General features: G+C 36.8%; 1 protein-coding gene across 1 annotated transcript in view; it reads left to right on the top strand.

The window, feature by feature from the left end:
* Positions 1-16,256, top strand: part of LOC124414133 (failed axon connections) — a 31,805-nt gene extending 15,549 nt beyond the window's left edge. The window contains exons 2-4 of the mRNA XM_046895077.1: positions 12,460-12,798; positions 13,598-13,735; positions 13,977-16,256. Of these exons, the coding sequence (XP_046751033.1) occupies positions 12,460-12,798; positions 13,598-13,735; positions 13,977-14,333 (834 nt within the window). The 3' untranslated portion in view covers positions 14,334-16,256. The remainder of the gene's footprint in view (positions 1-12,459; positions 12,799-13,597; positions 13,736-13,976) is intronic.
* The last annotated feature ends 280 nt before the right edge of the window (positions 16,257-16,536 follow it).

Raw genomic sequence — 16,536 nt, 5'->3', positions numbered from 1 at the left:
TTGAACAGTTGAACGAAATATTTGATAAAAATTTAGGGTGTTGTTTCAGAGTTGAGACAATTGCGAAATTTTTTTTTTTTTTTTTATTTCTAAACGAAATCAGAAACGCATGCAATTCTCCACGTACACTTATATACTCTTGAGTTTAACGTAGTCAGTATAATCTGGAAACGAAAATTTATTATTAATAAATGATATATGGAAAGTTGTTTTGCATTCGTCATGTAATACGGGGAATTTCACAGATCACGTGACACGGTACGGAACTAGCGCCATCAACTGTTACGAGCATCACGAATAGTAGCGCGCCATAACCTCAAAGCGAGTAAAAATCCGCTTAAACCTCAATTTTTAAAAGTTCTCTTACAATTAATATCATTACAAATACAATCTTATTGATAAATCTCATCATTTCCCGAATTTTGGGAAGGATTCCATGAATAAAAAGGAATATAAAGTATTAAATACGATTACAAAGATTTGTTTCTTTCAGGAAACTGCTTTTCGTTGTATTCTAATTGTGTTACAATCGACAAAATATTGAAACTGAAGCATCAATTTCAAATAATATATTTATTTTTTTTTTTTCACCCAAAAGTTGCACAACAATTCGTTTGAGATGAATTTACGTTATAATCGTTGTAAGTGCAACTCATTTTCATGAAAAGTTGATGTTTTTTTTTCAATTTGACATTATATAGAAGCTTTTCCTCAAAACTGGCTTCCCGTGTCATATCGTCACCATGACATCCAACGATTTGAAATGCCAAAGGGAACGTGATTTTTTTCATCACAACGCTAACTTCGACACACTTTCTCGCCTCTCAGAGAATTACTCCCGTATGAAAAGTTAGACGGGTTCTTTGAATGAAATTAGATCCATTCATCTCACTATGCGGGCGGTACAAGATAGTTTTGACGATCAGTTGATGCTCTTGATACTCATCGCATGGTTTCTTTACACCGAAATTCTTTCCTTACTCTCACAATATACTCAAGACAAAATTGGATCATATTTCGTTTACTCGTAGAAAAATAATCTTATTAATCATCATTCATTCATCAAGTAAAACCACAATGGTATTCACGTATAACACAAGGGTCTTTAAAGCACTACTGAACTCTAGTGTCAAGTAGAAAAAGAGCAAATCCATATCCACTAGGGTAGCGCAAAAAAAAAATGACTATTTTTTTTTTTTTTTCAGTCTCGTGTGAGAAAATGTTAGTTTTTGATGTTTTAAGAGTCCACTCCAAAGGACAGCTCGAAACAAAAAATTTCAAGAGGTCGCTCCAAATTTTTTAAAATCTCAAAAATCGTCAAAAAATTAAATTAAAAAAATTATATTTTCAGTATTTTGTTTGTGATTTTTAATTCATGTCGTGGTGTATTGTTATCGATTCTTTCTTACTAAATTAAAGAAAAAAAATTTCTGAAATTTTAATATGAATATTATTAAAAGGTCGTTCAAAAAGATCTAAAGAAATGCACGAAAAAATTGAAAAAAAATTATGAGCGACCTTTCAAAATTCAAATTTTGAACTGAAACTTTCGGGAACTCATTTTTTTTTTGTCTATTAAATCATACCGTAACGAGAAAAATTTTTTTTAAAAAAAATCGATTTTTGACGATTTCTGACGTTTTAAAAAGTGTGGAGCGACCTCTTAAAATTTATTTTTTTAACTCTCCTTTGGAGTGGGCTCTTAAAACATCAAAAACTAACATTTTGTCACACGAGACTCAAAAAAAAAAAAAAAAACAGTCGGTTTTTTTGCGCCACCCTAATATCCACATACATCACACACCTACAAGTCGTCTTCTTTATCGCAGTACGATAACTGGTTTCATTATACGAACTACTTTGTAAGGGGTATAATGTGCATCTCGATATGCAAATGTAGTGCGTATATGCATCGCACGTACTCACACACACACACACGCGTATCCGTTCAACAAAGGGCATCTCACCTGTCCTGCAGTCTGAGGACGTGCCGGTGCTATACTAGGAACTGTCGCAAGTGCATGCGCACGTTGATTTGCAAACAAAACATCCTCCAGCCACGGCTTTGGGCATGAGCGGAAGTGCCACATTCCAACGTCTTGCTTGTGGCTCTAGTGACCTGAAAACGAACAAGTCTTTGGGGGGCGAGCAAATTCCGGAACGTCGCGTCGAGATCGGTACTGAAAGATTCAAGTCAAGTACGAGCCGAGACCGCAACTCACGAACTTTGAATGAACGCAGGCATCCTTATCTACTCGCTGTTACACTACTACATAAATGCGTAATACGTGGCGAAAAATAAAGAAAGGAAAATCAAGCCTGCAAGGAAGTTTGCCTTGTATTATATAACATGGAATAAACATCGGTATTCCTATACGGATACGCGTATAGATAGATAGATGTGAGTGTCTAACTATTTGGTATAATTAATGATTGCTTACTGAATTATACTCTCGATTATTGGATTATGAGTTAATAACATCATTAGCTGGAGATTGGGAGAAAGTCTTTCTTTACAAATTTTCTGGAAACGACGACGATCATCGTGATATTTGTATCATTCCACCATCTGAGTGTCTAACTATTTGGTATGACTAATGATTGATTACTGAATTATACTCTCGATTATTGGATTATGATTTAACATCGTTATCTGGAGATTGGAAGAAAGTCTCTCTTCACAAATTTTCTGGAAACGACGACGATCATCGTGTCATTTGTATCATTCCATTTTCTTCCGCAGAGTTTCTCTCGTCACTTGACTTGTGCATTAAACACGTATTCCAAAGAATCTACACACAGGCGTCAACCATGGGCGGGATTTTTTTTCATAACTTTTTTTTTTGTTACATGTGCAATACGCATATGGAGGAACAAAGCGAGCCGGCTGCTAATCGTCCTGTTAATGAGCGCTAACGGCTGCTGCGTGCTTCCTTAACCATCGAATAAGCGCTAACGTTGTTGGTTGTAATTCACGCACGGTTGTGTTATACTCGGTTACGACTGGCTGCACTATTGTTGGACACCTCATTCGTCCCCTTGTAGTGGTCCCCTTGCCAGATCGCTTCAATTCACACACCTATACGAGCATCACAGTTATGGTTACTTATTATCGCAAGCCATTACTTTCGTCGCGGTGTAATTTAAGAACGCGTTGGCATGTAGGCACCAACTTATGACAGTAGACGTTCACCTTCTAACTTATAAAAACTACTACATCTGGTTAGATTGATCAACTTCACGACGTTACGGTCCAGAAGCGATTCAAACTTACTTTGAATGGTTTACGATGAAGTTGTAAAATTTCGTACTTAAAGGATGTAAGCAGAATTAAGGTATTCGTATACTCTGGCTGGAAAGAAAAGCAGAGTATATTTATAGTTGCAGTGTTTTATAACGTATTGATCATTTTGATTAACTAATCACGTGGTGTTCTTCTGGGATATGTACGATGTGCAGTGTGTTCGAAACGCTGCTGAGCCAGAAATAACTTGGAATGATGAAAAACTACTTCATTGTTGGTTTATTTAGGTACTAAGAAAGTAAACTTTGAAGCAGCAGCAGCACAGCCGTTTTCTTCATTTATATTCCTTTTCGACTAGCTAGGACAACTACCAATCCTTGAACAAGTCGAGGTCTACGCGTTGATGATGAGTGGGGTTTAAAATTTAACGTTTAAGCAGAATGTTCCAAAATCCGAAGTCACAAAATGTCAAAAGTGCAAAGCTTCGAAAGTCAGAGTTTTTAGGATATTTAACTCGATGATTCAAACCACACATAGAAAAGTGTGGATACACTTAGCGACGTATCCGCCTGCACTTAGGCAATTCGTTTTACTTTTCATCCTGAAACTTTTGGCCTGTGTTGAAAATAGTATGGAGCGTATAAGTAAATTTAATTAGAATGTGAGCGTTACATGATATTCTTTGCAACGTGCCTAACGTATCAGTCACGTTAAGGAAACCATGAAGAAGTCATCGGACAGCTAAGTACCTACTCCGAAAGGTATGCGTACTACTCAGGATTACAGTAAATTTTTATCTTAATACGAAATCCTACGAAATTGAATTTCCTGTTAACGTCGTATCCTCGGAATGTCACTAAACACGCCTTATCCACAAAAAGAACGGATATCACCATAGATCATCAGGATAACGTAAAGTGGTCTAGCCTCAACAGATTGCAAACGCCAAAACATTCCATCCTGTAAAGCATGTATTGGACACGTACTTACCTACCTGCAGGTATGCACGTAGGCACATAAATATTTCTACATGGAAGATATAACGCGGATCAGACGTATAAATACATTCCAAAGTCGTGGTCTGGCATTCCGAGTTGATGAAAATTATGTTCTGCCAGATATTGCGAATGAAGTGAAACCGTTTGCTTTTACGTAAACGAATCCCGCTTGTTAATATTAGTATATACTCAATTCATCCAAGAACTACAAACAGTCATGTATACGATTTCACGATATGAAGAACAGCTTGCAAAGTCAGAGCAGATTGTACATCTCATGAGGTTTGTTTAATTTCTTATATCGTTTCTTCGTTGGGAACGTTAAACCGTCTGCCCTTGTATCTTGACTATCCGCATTTAAGTCTTAAGCTCACAAACCTCGTCATATAATCACCTTCAGGATATAATATCACGGGGTTCAGCTATACGATGGACAAAAATGGCTCTCGAGGATAGTAAACACATAAAATTTTACGGTTAGGCAAAGCGATAAGGCGTAGGATCGGTTGACTCACAATCAACCTACAGTTTGTCGTTTGTCTAGCTAGGAGTTTGATGTGCGTTGCACTCTGCAGAGGCTGTAAAACGAATGAATTACCAATAAAACGGCTCCGATGATCCAATAATCGGAAAAATATTTTAGCAGAGTGCAAAAGAAGTATTAACGGAACGATTTTCAAGTATAACCATTAACCATGCAGTTACAGTGCTGTCAGTATTCGGGTGTAACCGTCTTAATTTTGCCATGCATTTCGTCGGAAGATGTAATTAGAGTCGAAGAATAACATTGCCGAGGCTTGTACTGCATGGAGAAAATGATATGCATGTGAAGGGAATGGAATGGGTGAAGCTCTCGGATACCACGAGCTGTGACGATGAGTAACACGGTCATGTTGCCATGATGAAAGTAACAGAGACTTGATTCTCCGAACGTATTTGTGCACATCGGTTAAGATACGGATATCAGTAAAGAATTTTCATTTTCACAGATATTTTGAATGTTTGGTTTTTCATTGAAGTAGACGTGGTCAAGTCAATGATATTCAGGTGTTAGAATCATCGATTGAGCATACCCATAATGGTTACAGACCTGATCGAGAAAGCCGTGTTTTACTACCTCATCAAGAAGAGAGACAGTACCGACCCATATTTGTATATTGAATTTTGAACCTAAGCTAACATGCTCTGGTATGTGAAGTGCATACCTACATTATTCCTATCATTACATACTACCGTGTAGGACTACACCATGCACGGGGCTCCGCCGTTATATCCATAGAGAGGCTATTTTTAACTTTGGCTTCGAGAATGGTAAATAAATTAAAAATGAAGTTATCGTGTTCGCTCCTCTCAGATTCAAGTATCTCTTATCAACCGGTTATAGTACCCAAGGCGAGTCGTTATCCGAAAAATAAAGGGTTCACTATGTTCGATGATTGACAGGGTTTTTTCTCCCTCTTTTACAGCTTATACAATTTATCTACTTCAAACTCTTGGAAATGTTTCCTGCAGCGCCGGTTCTTGTTTTGTTTGTTTTTTTTTTTTTTATGTTCTTTTTCATTCGTACGGTAACTGATGAGGAATCTTAACCGAAGTCTGGTTCAAATCAAATTTGGTTCAAATTATTACTCTACCTTGGCTACGGCTAAAGGAAGAAAGAAAAACGAAGAAGAGAAAGGGAAAGAAAAAACAGCCCAACGAGCAACGCACGCAACCGTGTAAAAACTGAAAACCCGTAAAATTAAGATTCCTCTTCGACGCAGCCGAGGCCATGTGTGACGCAGATGTGACGAACCAGTTGCGATGCCCTTATAGACGCTGAACAGTCCACTCCAGTAGGGAGTTAATAGAAAGGGAGCGTTGGACTTTGAAAAAGTCCCTTGGATAGAGGCGACTACTGCAGGCGATTCTACATTAGATTTCAACTATTGCACGTGGTGAGCAAGTTATAGTACTTAATCAATAAAATCCTTCGATTGGGATTATATTTCCTCAATCCAATTGGTTAATCTGACTTTCACCGATAACTGGAAGTCACGTCATTTCGAAAAACTGATGCCTGCAGGTTACCCTGAAAATTGAATTTTAGAACATCATTCTAGAGCAGGAGAAGGAGAAGAAAGGTAAGGTGACCGTTTTTCTCGTATCTTTTTGAGGCAGGTTGAATGAAGGTTCATGCCTTACAGTTACCTCTGCTCGTTTCGGGCGCTGCAATATGCTCTTATTTTCAGTAGCCGGTGATCCGATCACCAGAGCTTATTGAACGATGTAATCAGTGGTCAACCCCTGAAGGTGGGAACAGATTGCGGCACCTCGAATCTGCAGGAGAGTGATGATTTCGAGCTGTGTGAATTCATCGTCCAATCAGACCCAATGAGTAGAGAATTCGGAAACCATCGGTGTTGAATGAAATTGTACCGCTAGATCGAATCAAAGTGCAGACCTCATTTTTATAATTATTCTTCGGAATTATGTCGGTTATTTTCTTAAACAGTGAGAGAATACAAATCTTCTTTGATATCGAACTTTACTAATAAAGAAAAGTTCGGTTGTGTTTAGCTTTTTGAAGTACAAAACACTTTTCCGTCACCAAGACTGTATACGCGTTGTTATCGGTAGGTATCGTACTCAGATATTGAACGCCACCATAAACCCAAAGTTTTTCCGAAGAATGGACGGAAACAAAGAAAAAGATGTCAATTTTCAAACGAATTCAGCAAGCTAACAAAGTTGATTATATTAGATCCATGAAACCTCACGTTGTGTTTAATTTTTCAGTATTTTTAACCTCCGTTGAAATTAGAGGAAGAGAGGAGGATCAATTCACTCATACATCCGTCAAACGTAATTAGTTGAATTGTTGAAGCTTATGGCCGGAAATGACGTGCGATGTACTCAGTCAGTCATTCACATCCGTGTAACCGATATATAAACCACTTTTCAGAAGCCCTTGTGTGAAATTTACTCGGATCTCTACTCGACTTTAATAGTGACTGTAGTAGTAGTGGGGCAGTACCAAGATACATAAAACATTTCCCTCGACACACAATATATACGAAATTACACGGTACAATAATAATGACCCTTCCAACGATCCCTTTTAAACGTCGATCGTGGAGCTTCATGCCACAGAGTACAGCAGCTCGTCTCTCGAGCGAGTCTCTAAAGGGTCGAAAAGTGTTTAAATTTCCGATCTGACTGTACCGGGTGTTCGCGGTTGGTTGCTGCTCCATGTAGGCTGCATTAGTCACGTGAAGCTAGGTGTCTGCTTTAAGTCCTGCAGTTGGATCTCATATTTCCGTCTCATCGATCGCGTAATCGAACATATTCAAACATTTACAGCTCCAAGCCATCCATTCCATTCCATTCCATTCCATTCTCATATGAATTGCTGCACGCACACTCGAACCCCTATGGCTTACGGAATATGTGTGTCACGCGTGGACAGACGAGGTGACTCACCTGAAACCCAACGCTGTACATGATGTATAGACGAGGAGGGTTGAAACTACCCCTAGACAACGCGCTTCGTCGCAATGGCGTCAGTTTTAATAATATACCCACCACAGGAATATACTTATATGTACACGCGTGTAGGGCTCATTTAAAATAGAAATTTCCCTAGTTTTGTCGTTGCTGAAAGCTGTATGTACATGTGCCTTTTACCCCATTACCTTCTACCTTACACAATAATATGGAATTGATGTCAATCTTCAGTCCATATACTGCCATGGGTCAATGGGTCCCATTGGACTCAGGTGTGTGTATGTACAACACATAACTTGCGGAGCATAATATGTGTATAATGACAGTATGTATACCTAACCCAAGTGTCCACTTCATCATGGCGGCCGTGGCTCTAGACTCTGGACCGCGTGCATGCAGGAGCTACAAACAACTCGAGTTACTCTAAACTGTTATTACGCCAGACAAATCGCCTCCCTTAACTGGTTCTCCGTACGTGAAGTACTTGCACGAATTGTCCCGACTGACTGCTAGATATGCCAAGCTCACCGTCGGAAGGACGGCTGACAGCTTTACTCGCCATGAGAGGTTCGCGATTAATGACGTACAGGAATAAGTATAATGAATCGAATTCCTTTTTCGTCACCTTGTCAACTTACGGAAGTCACTGTCTCGTACACATATCTTTAAAAAGAAATTTCTATTGAAACTAGCGGTGATCTAGAAAGGTAAAATTCTTTGCTTTTAAACCTGATGTACGCCCAAGTGTTTTGCATGGACTGTATCAAATTTTTTCGGCACGTTCCTTGTTTGAAAAGTGATTTTTCGGAAGTACGCTTCAAAAATTGAGATCATATCGAGGTACTTGAAATCTGATGTGTGATCATTGATCATTTTATGGAGTCTCAGGTTGGGTCGACATAATAAAAAGTAGGAAGGAATTGATCACTAACCTAATGACAAATATTGGCGAAACTTCTAACTGATTATGGAAACTTATCCGCTTGGACTGATGCGTCATGACACGAGTTTGAAAATATAAATTTTTTCCGTGACACGTCAGGAATTTTCTGTTGAATTTGAAAAATTTCTTTATCAATTTATCTCATACATCTGATGATATATCGTTAGTATATAGGCGCACGAATACGGGCCAGCCTGTAACGAGAAGCAGTTTAGAGCAGAGGATATGGGCTGCTGACCTCTCGAAATGCGCTATAGCGCCTCGCATGCATGCTCAGAGGTTCACAATTCCGGCTTTTATTAGACGCATCTCTTCTATGTATATATACCGTATAACGAATGCTATTTTCTCCCGAGATTTTTCTCTTTCATCTTTCTCTTTTTTTTTTCTCCATTTGATACCGTCCATTGCTTGTAATCTGCTTGGTTGTATATTCTCTGCTCATTCGTTACCAAACGAGCCTAATTCATTCGAACTGTAACGGCATGTTCGAAGAAGTAGAAAACTAGTATATAAAAAATTGTATAAGTGGAGGAGGTTTACGCTGAGTCTACTAATTCGCATACATATTTCAAGTCTCTCGCTTCACGAGACCTCAAAGAAATGAGTTTCAAATCCGTCAATTCCATCGTTCCTTCGTTTCGTGATATTGTGATGATTTTTCTTCGCTCTGGTATGTTTGGCATTCTTGTAAACAACACCGATGTGGTAGGGTAGACATTGTTTTCTTCTGTCCCGACAAAAAAACTTCGGTGCCCTTTTTTCTTCTTTTGTTTGTTTACCCTGACTATTCAACATTCAACGCTTAGCGGGTTTTTCGATTACATAGTCATCGGTTACTGCTGCATTTTTAACACGTAGGTATACCTGAGAGAAAATTTAGGTACCTACTGTGTATAGGTAGAAATCGTTATTATGTTTATTCGACTGTATTAATATAAAAATTTTTGGTTTAATGAAATACTGTGTTTAATTCTGACCTTCGCATCCGTTTGGTTACTGGTGAAATGTTCGTAACTTTACAAAAAATTTAGAGAACGATACAAAAGTTTTGAATTTTGATCCATCTCTCTTATGGCACAATCTTTTATGCTAACATGGCAATGAACGTGTATTTGCGGGAATGATATAACAAACATGAAGAAAACAACACGATTTTGAGCAAATTCGAATAACGAAAGCCAAAATTTGACAATTTGAGAAAATATTTTATATTCATAGAACATTAAAAGTCGTACACTCACTCTCTGGTCGTTTTGATCCGATTCTAGTGTTTTTTGAATCATTTTGCTAGCTGACCAGATACCCACAAATGATGTACTGTACTTACAAAAATCCATTTTCAACTAGACCGAGGAAAACTATTTCTTTTCTTTCCGACGATTCTGTGGTGAACAAAATAATTTGAAAAAAAATAATTAATAATAAAAATAGAAACAGAAGTGTCTAATAATTTTAAACGTTCCAATTATAAAAAGTTTTCTCCAATTATTGATATGTAAGCTTGTGCAGTTATTGAAATTTGCTTATCATGATGACTTCATCATCATCATTGGCCCAAATAACATTATTTTCTTGAAATTTTTCCAACCGTTTTTCCTCTCTTCCCATAACTTTGGACGACGAGATGACCATTCATTCCCAAACAACACATCCAATGCGATGTGAAAATATTTTACCCTCCAAAAAAGTAACTCGATGGTTTTTCCCAACGTCAAGAAGTCCAACTCTCGTTCGTTTTCATTGGCGAAACACTTTACCGAATCCGTTTCTGACCGTCTTCACACACCGCACATGCATCGGTGTGTGCGCGTTATAGCTCCTGTACCACACCGCAGGTACTACAACCACACAGTTTGCTCCGTTACAGTCGGTCAAACCCCTTTCGAGCTCTCAGGGCGTCCCTGTGGCTTGTGGATGGATAGGACTGGGAGCTCGGGCGAAAGCTGAGAGCGTCGAGCGATCAATACGAGCGTCGGCGACGTCGGCGGTGTTGCCAAGCGACGGAAGCTGCTGCTGCTGTTGCTGCTGCTGCTGCTGCTGCTGCTTGCTACGCGAGTTCATCGGCCTTTCTCCGCCTCTCTTCGTCCCTCTTTCACCCCTTCACCTCCAGGGCGACGTTTCTCGCCCCACTCAGATATCCACCCGCGCAAGAGAGAAAATCCAAGCCGCAGTGGTGGAGATTATTATTTAATTTATCATATTCCGACTCCCTCTCGTCTCGCTTCTTTCGTTTCGCTGTACAATATCCTTCCGGCTTGTTCTGAAATGACTATTCCTTGATTCAAGATTTTTTAGATTCTTTTTTTTACGTCAATTTATTACTAGCAGCGATTGTAAGGATTTTATCTGTCCATTTGACGGAAAGTTGTCTCTGACCACCAGGTTGAAGTTCGTAACTTTATAGTAACGAAAAATTGAAATCACTATTTTCTTAATTTTTACAATGATTTTGAAGTAACTAGGATTGCTAAATATTAGTATTTTTCCTTTTTTTTGTTGTTGTTTATTACAGTTTACTGAATTTTTGGATAGTTTCAATATTGCGAAATAACGGTTTTTCCTTAGCATGAATTGTTGCGATAACGTTACTAACTTCAAAATGATCTCCGACCAAACTTCGTTGATAGACTATTGAGTTTTCGAACACTTGAGAGAAAACGTTACATTGTACCGCAGGTTTCGATGATTAGATAACTCAGAGTTTCACACAGATGATTTTATGCATTTTCTCTGAAATATTTTCATAAATCAACAAAGCATGATTTTCTAAATTCCTGAAAATTGAGGTATGCGCTGTAGTCATACTTCACGGATCGCGTGGAATGTCGTTAATTTAACTGTTATGTGACGATGCCTGCGCATCGTTAATGCGAAAAAATTTCAACCATTGATATTTTTGATTTTTCTTTACGCAATAATAGATGCCAGGGCATGAATTCCTGTAAATGAATTATCACTAATAGCGAAAATACATTTTCTCGCGTCATTCTTGCATGAAATGAAATTTTTTTTTTTTTTTTGATATTTTCGTTCCGCATCGCATATAGAATTCCACTTTCTGTCGCGTTTTTACGTTAGGGATGGGTCTGATGATAGGCAACATGAGTGACATTTTACTCGGCCTATAACGACTGAGTACATGACATTCTTAGAAGATTAAACTTGATAACGTTGGTGCAACTGCAATTATACATTTCTATGAAAAATCCTTATTTCGAAACAGGATTGTTTGGAATGCAGTAAATAATAATGAAGAAAACTATACTCATATTTTGCAAAGGTAATTGCTGTAAAGTCAATCTAAAGTTGCAAAATATTGACTGCTAATTGCAATTTTCCGTTACGTTAACATAACTTGGACTTCTTGAAAATTCGAAATCTTACAATAACCATTTTATTCGTCAAAGATGTCTCAGACATTTTTCATAAATAATCAATAACATGCTCGTTCGTTATTTAATGGTAAACTAAATTTTCGAGAAATTTAACACCATTTTCGGTGCAAAACTCTGTTATTTCATCTTCGAAATTTCCTGAATTTTTTCTGTTGTTTTCCAAACGTCGGAGTTGTTTTTTTTTTCTTTTTTTTTTCTAATGCTAACATCATTTACACAACTAACGGCGCTTGGAGTTTAAAGATATGATTTCATGAGAAATGGTAATATTTTTCGCACAGTTTTACGAACCATGTTGATAGAAGAAAATTTACAATATTGTCTAGCATTGAATTCCAAAAATCGATTTCGAGCGAGTCTCTTATCATATTTTTTCATTTCTTTTTTCAGAACGTTGACCACAAGCTGAAGTTCCGTTCCAAGAAGGGACAACTTCCATTCGTTGAGCTGAATGGCGAAGAAATTGCTGACAGTGCAATAATCCTTCGGGAATTAGGCCAGAAGTATGGAAAAGACTTGGACGCAGGCCTCACCGCAGAGCAGCGGAATATCTCTCATGCGATGATATCTATGATCGAAAACCACCTTGTTTGGGTCGTTTGGTGGTGGCGTACCAAAAATCCAGACCTGTTACTCAAAGGATTCAAAGTGAACCTGCAGCACGCATTTGGCACTCGCATTCCAAATGCAATACTAAACTTCTTCTTCAAATTCACATTCAGTCGTAAGGTGAGTTTCGGTTCTTATCTCTCTTACCGTTTGGTGTAGCATGAGCTGTTAGTTATAATATTGGGTTACTTGTGTGTTATCATAATTGTAAATGAATTATAGTATAATTATAAACTGACACCAAGCAATGTGTAATATAACTATAGATAAGAATTGAGTAACATTTCTCATCACTTGTTACATATCGTTGTGCTAATAATTTGTTGGTATTATTACCGTAGATCATTAATCCATTGGAGCTAATACACCTGACTATGTGGGAGAATCTCTTAATGTGTAATTCCTTGTGTTTTTTTCAAATTAAACTATTGAATAATGCCTGAAAATCAGATAATTGTTCGTGAATATTGCAGATGGATAGTGTAAAGTAGAAACTTCAAATATTCATCTACGTGAATTAGTATCTGAAATTTTTTCATTTTTTATACTATGGTTTTATGGCTTCGTTTTATTCTAAACTAGATGTTAACCGAGCGTGAATATCCAACCTCGGAATATGATGTGTTCAATATTTATTTAATATTTTTCTTGAATGTTGCGCTGATCAGCGTTTAACAAGGTACGAATTATTTCAATCAACGAAGAAATAAGAACAACAGAAGGATAGAGAATAGCCTCAATCGTTTTTTTTTTTTTTTTTTTTTTTTTTAAAATTTCTTGCAAAGTTTCTTTTGCAATACCAATTGAAGAACTTTGAGATTTTTTTTCTCATCACACAACTTATTGAATTTGGGAAAATGAGAATGTGAAATGCAGCGTTGTGGCAATCTGTAGTGAATTATAGTTGGATTTGTTTCAGTGTGCACGAAAAGTCAAGGCTCAAGGTATGGGAGTTCACACCGCTGAAGAAGTTGCCCAGTTTGGATGTGACGATCTGAAGGTACTCTGTGACATGCTAGCTGACAAGCCTTTCTTCTTCGGAGATGAACCAACTACGGTAAAATATTCTACATATTTTGTTACTTTCACAATAGATGACAGCTTTAAATATTTGTTTGTGCTAAAATAAGAGTTTGTCACACAATCGTTGAGTCGTAAAAAAATTTGAACATTTATATAACTGTCTGATTTTTTACTTTTGTCTTCTCAACTGAAATTTGATTCTGCTCTTTAAATTACAATACTTCGTTGTACAGAATGGATTCTAATTGAAATAAATGTAACTTCTTTATGCACAGCTGGATGTTGTCGCCTTCTCAAATCTGGCCCAGATTCTGTACATCGAAAAGGATACTCCATACGCGCTAAGGGACTACATGCAGGAGAGTTGCGCAAACTTGGTTGGCCACTGCTCGCGTATGAAGGAACGCTGTTTCCCTGACTGGGACGACATCTGTAGCACACTTGATTTGAATACGCATTTGCCAAAACCCGTTAAACAGGAAGAGAAAGAAAGCAAGGAGGAAGCCAAGGAGACTAAAGAGTCAAAGGAAGAGAAAGAGGGAGACAAGGAAAAGGCTGACAAGGAAGAAAAAGACGTTGAGAAGGACAAAGAGGTCGAGGAAAATAAGGACAAAGAAAAGGATGGTAAATAAACTGCTGCCGTTAATATGCAGGAGTAAACATGAAAAATCGTTTTAATGGTCTGACAGAGAGATAGAGAGAATGAGGATCGAGGAGAAGAGCTCTCTACTTATAAACTGACACACAACCCATGTATACAATATTATTACTTCGGCCATCGTCATTTACACGTCATCATCATCATCGTTAATCATCATTGTCGACTTGTCGATCCATATCCCCGTCCTCTTCTTTTATTCTCGTCTAGTGAGGCTATTTTGCAAGCATGTAGGTAAGCGAATGAGTTAACGAGTGGATCGCAGAAAATCAGGCATAAGCGTATTGACATTTTTAATAGCGTTTCAACAATATACAAGACTACTCATTGTCAGATTAAACCGCAATAATGAAACAAGGTTGAAAGTGAGATTCCCACTACAAGCACGATGTCGATACATAATTTCCGACCATCAGAGTAACCGTCATCTGGTCCATTTCTTTTTGTTATTCGAAACGAAAACACAAAGAATAACATATTCCTTAATCATGCATCAAATGCGAGGTATAAAAGAAATTTCCAAGTTACAATTTGTTCTATTGCATCAATTATGTGTGATGGGGCGTAAGTTTTTAAGTGTAATTTTATTGTCGAAAGATATGAGAGAATGAATATTATTGTAAATATGAAGTTGCTCTGAACGAAAGTTACAGCTAAGAAACTCCATTAAACCTTAAAGAATAGCCTCATTAGTCCACTAGATTCAACTCAACGACGGATACAAAATGAAAAATTTGGACACGTTCGAGTATTTGAAAAAAAAAATTTTTAATTAAAAACAAAATCGGCGCTAGAGAAAAACATTTGTTAAAATTTTACTATAAAAAAATTTCAAGTTGTTAGTATAGTTAGTGGACTAGAATAAACCAAAGCCTGGTATACTTTGAACGCAGGAAGACAAAAAAAAAAAATGGCGTGAGATCTCTAACAAGACGCGAATAAATATATTAATAAAATTAAATTCATGTCATACATCAATATATTATTTTTCCATTTTCTTTGTCCACTCTATTATTCGAATCGTTTTCATTGTACACCGGGCTGAAACATTTTTCATTCGTCACAGCTCATTCCCATCAGTACCAGTAGATTTTTTTACGTTTTTTATGAATAAACCAGACAAGCATTGACTCAATGTGACTATTCGTCAACAATTTATGTGTATATATATATAATACACATAGTTATGTGTATATATACATAAATAAATGGAACAAAAAAAAAAATATGTAAGTGAAGACACCCGGAATACATAAGTAAAAGATGAACGCCATTTGTAATATGTAATAGATATATAATCGTTTTTAAAATCACGTATATAGACACGCATATATAACTATAAATATATATATATGTATGTATTTATACATCAACTTTGACGTAAATTAACAAGATACACGTCAACGTTATGTGAATAAAATTTGTGCGCGGTACGTAGGCTGAAATATATTATAGTTTTAAACTTTGTAACATCAAAATAAGATACAAGTTTATCGAATGTCTTTCATACAGTAAAAGATTGACTTTATAGATATTTAATTTATCCTCGAACATCAAAGTGACGCTATTTCCCTAAGTGTCGCGCGCATGACACATCACGAATATAACAATGAAGACAAAATGAATTGTAATTAAGTAGATTATTATTATTATTATTATTATATTATTATTATTACGATTGATTAAAATAAGATAGAAAAAATTTAAATTTAAAGAAAACAACACATAACACTGTAAACGCGTTAGATAGACAAACCCAAGTAAGTAAGGATAATGTAAGAATTAATATTATTCATAATTATTACATTATGACTGCTCGTTCTATGATCGGCGCTACGCATTTCATTGTCATTATATTGTATATCACCATTTATTAATTATATATATATGAATAAATAAAATGTGTTTATAAATAATAACTGTACAATTGAGTGTGTATGCCGTCAGATTACTTCGATCCTAAAAGTACTTCAGGCTTCAGTCCGTGACTTGGATTAACTGATGCCAATTTTTTTTCCGGTCATTTTTAAATGGAAATTAGGTACAAATAAGTCGTTACGCAGTAAAATACGAAAGAAAAAACATGCAAGTATTTCGGCGTCTTGTCAGATTATAAAATGTTTTACGGTCAATTTGATTTTTGGCCACGAAACGGTTATAAATTAATATCAATACGT

Source organism: Diprion similis, chromosome 13, assembly GCF_021155765.1.
Source record: "Diprion similis isolate iyDipSimi1 chromosome 13, iyDipSimi1.1, whole genome shotgun sequence".
NCBI lineage: Eukaryota > Metazoa > Arthropoda > Insecta > Hymenoptera > Diprionidae > Diprion > Diprion similis.
The sequence above is the reverse complement of the archived record's forward strand: the minus strand, read 5'-3'. Positions and strand labels throughout refer to the sequence as shown.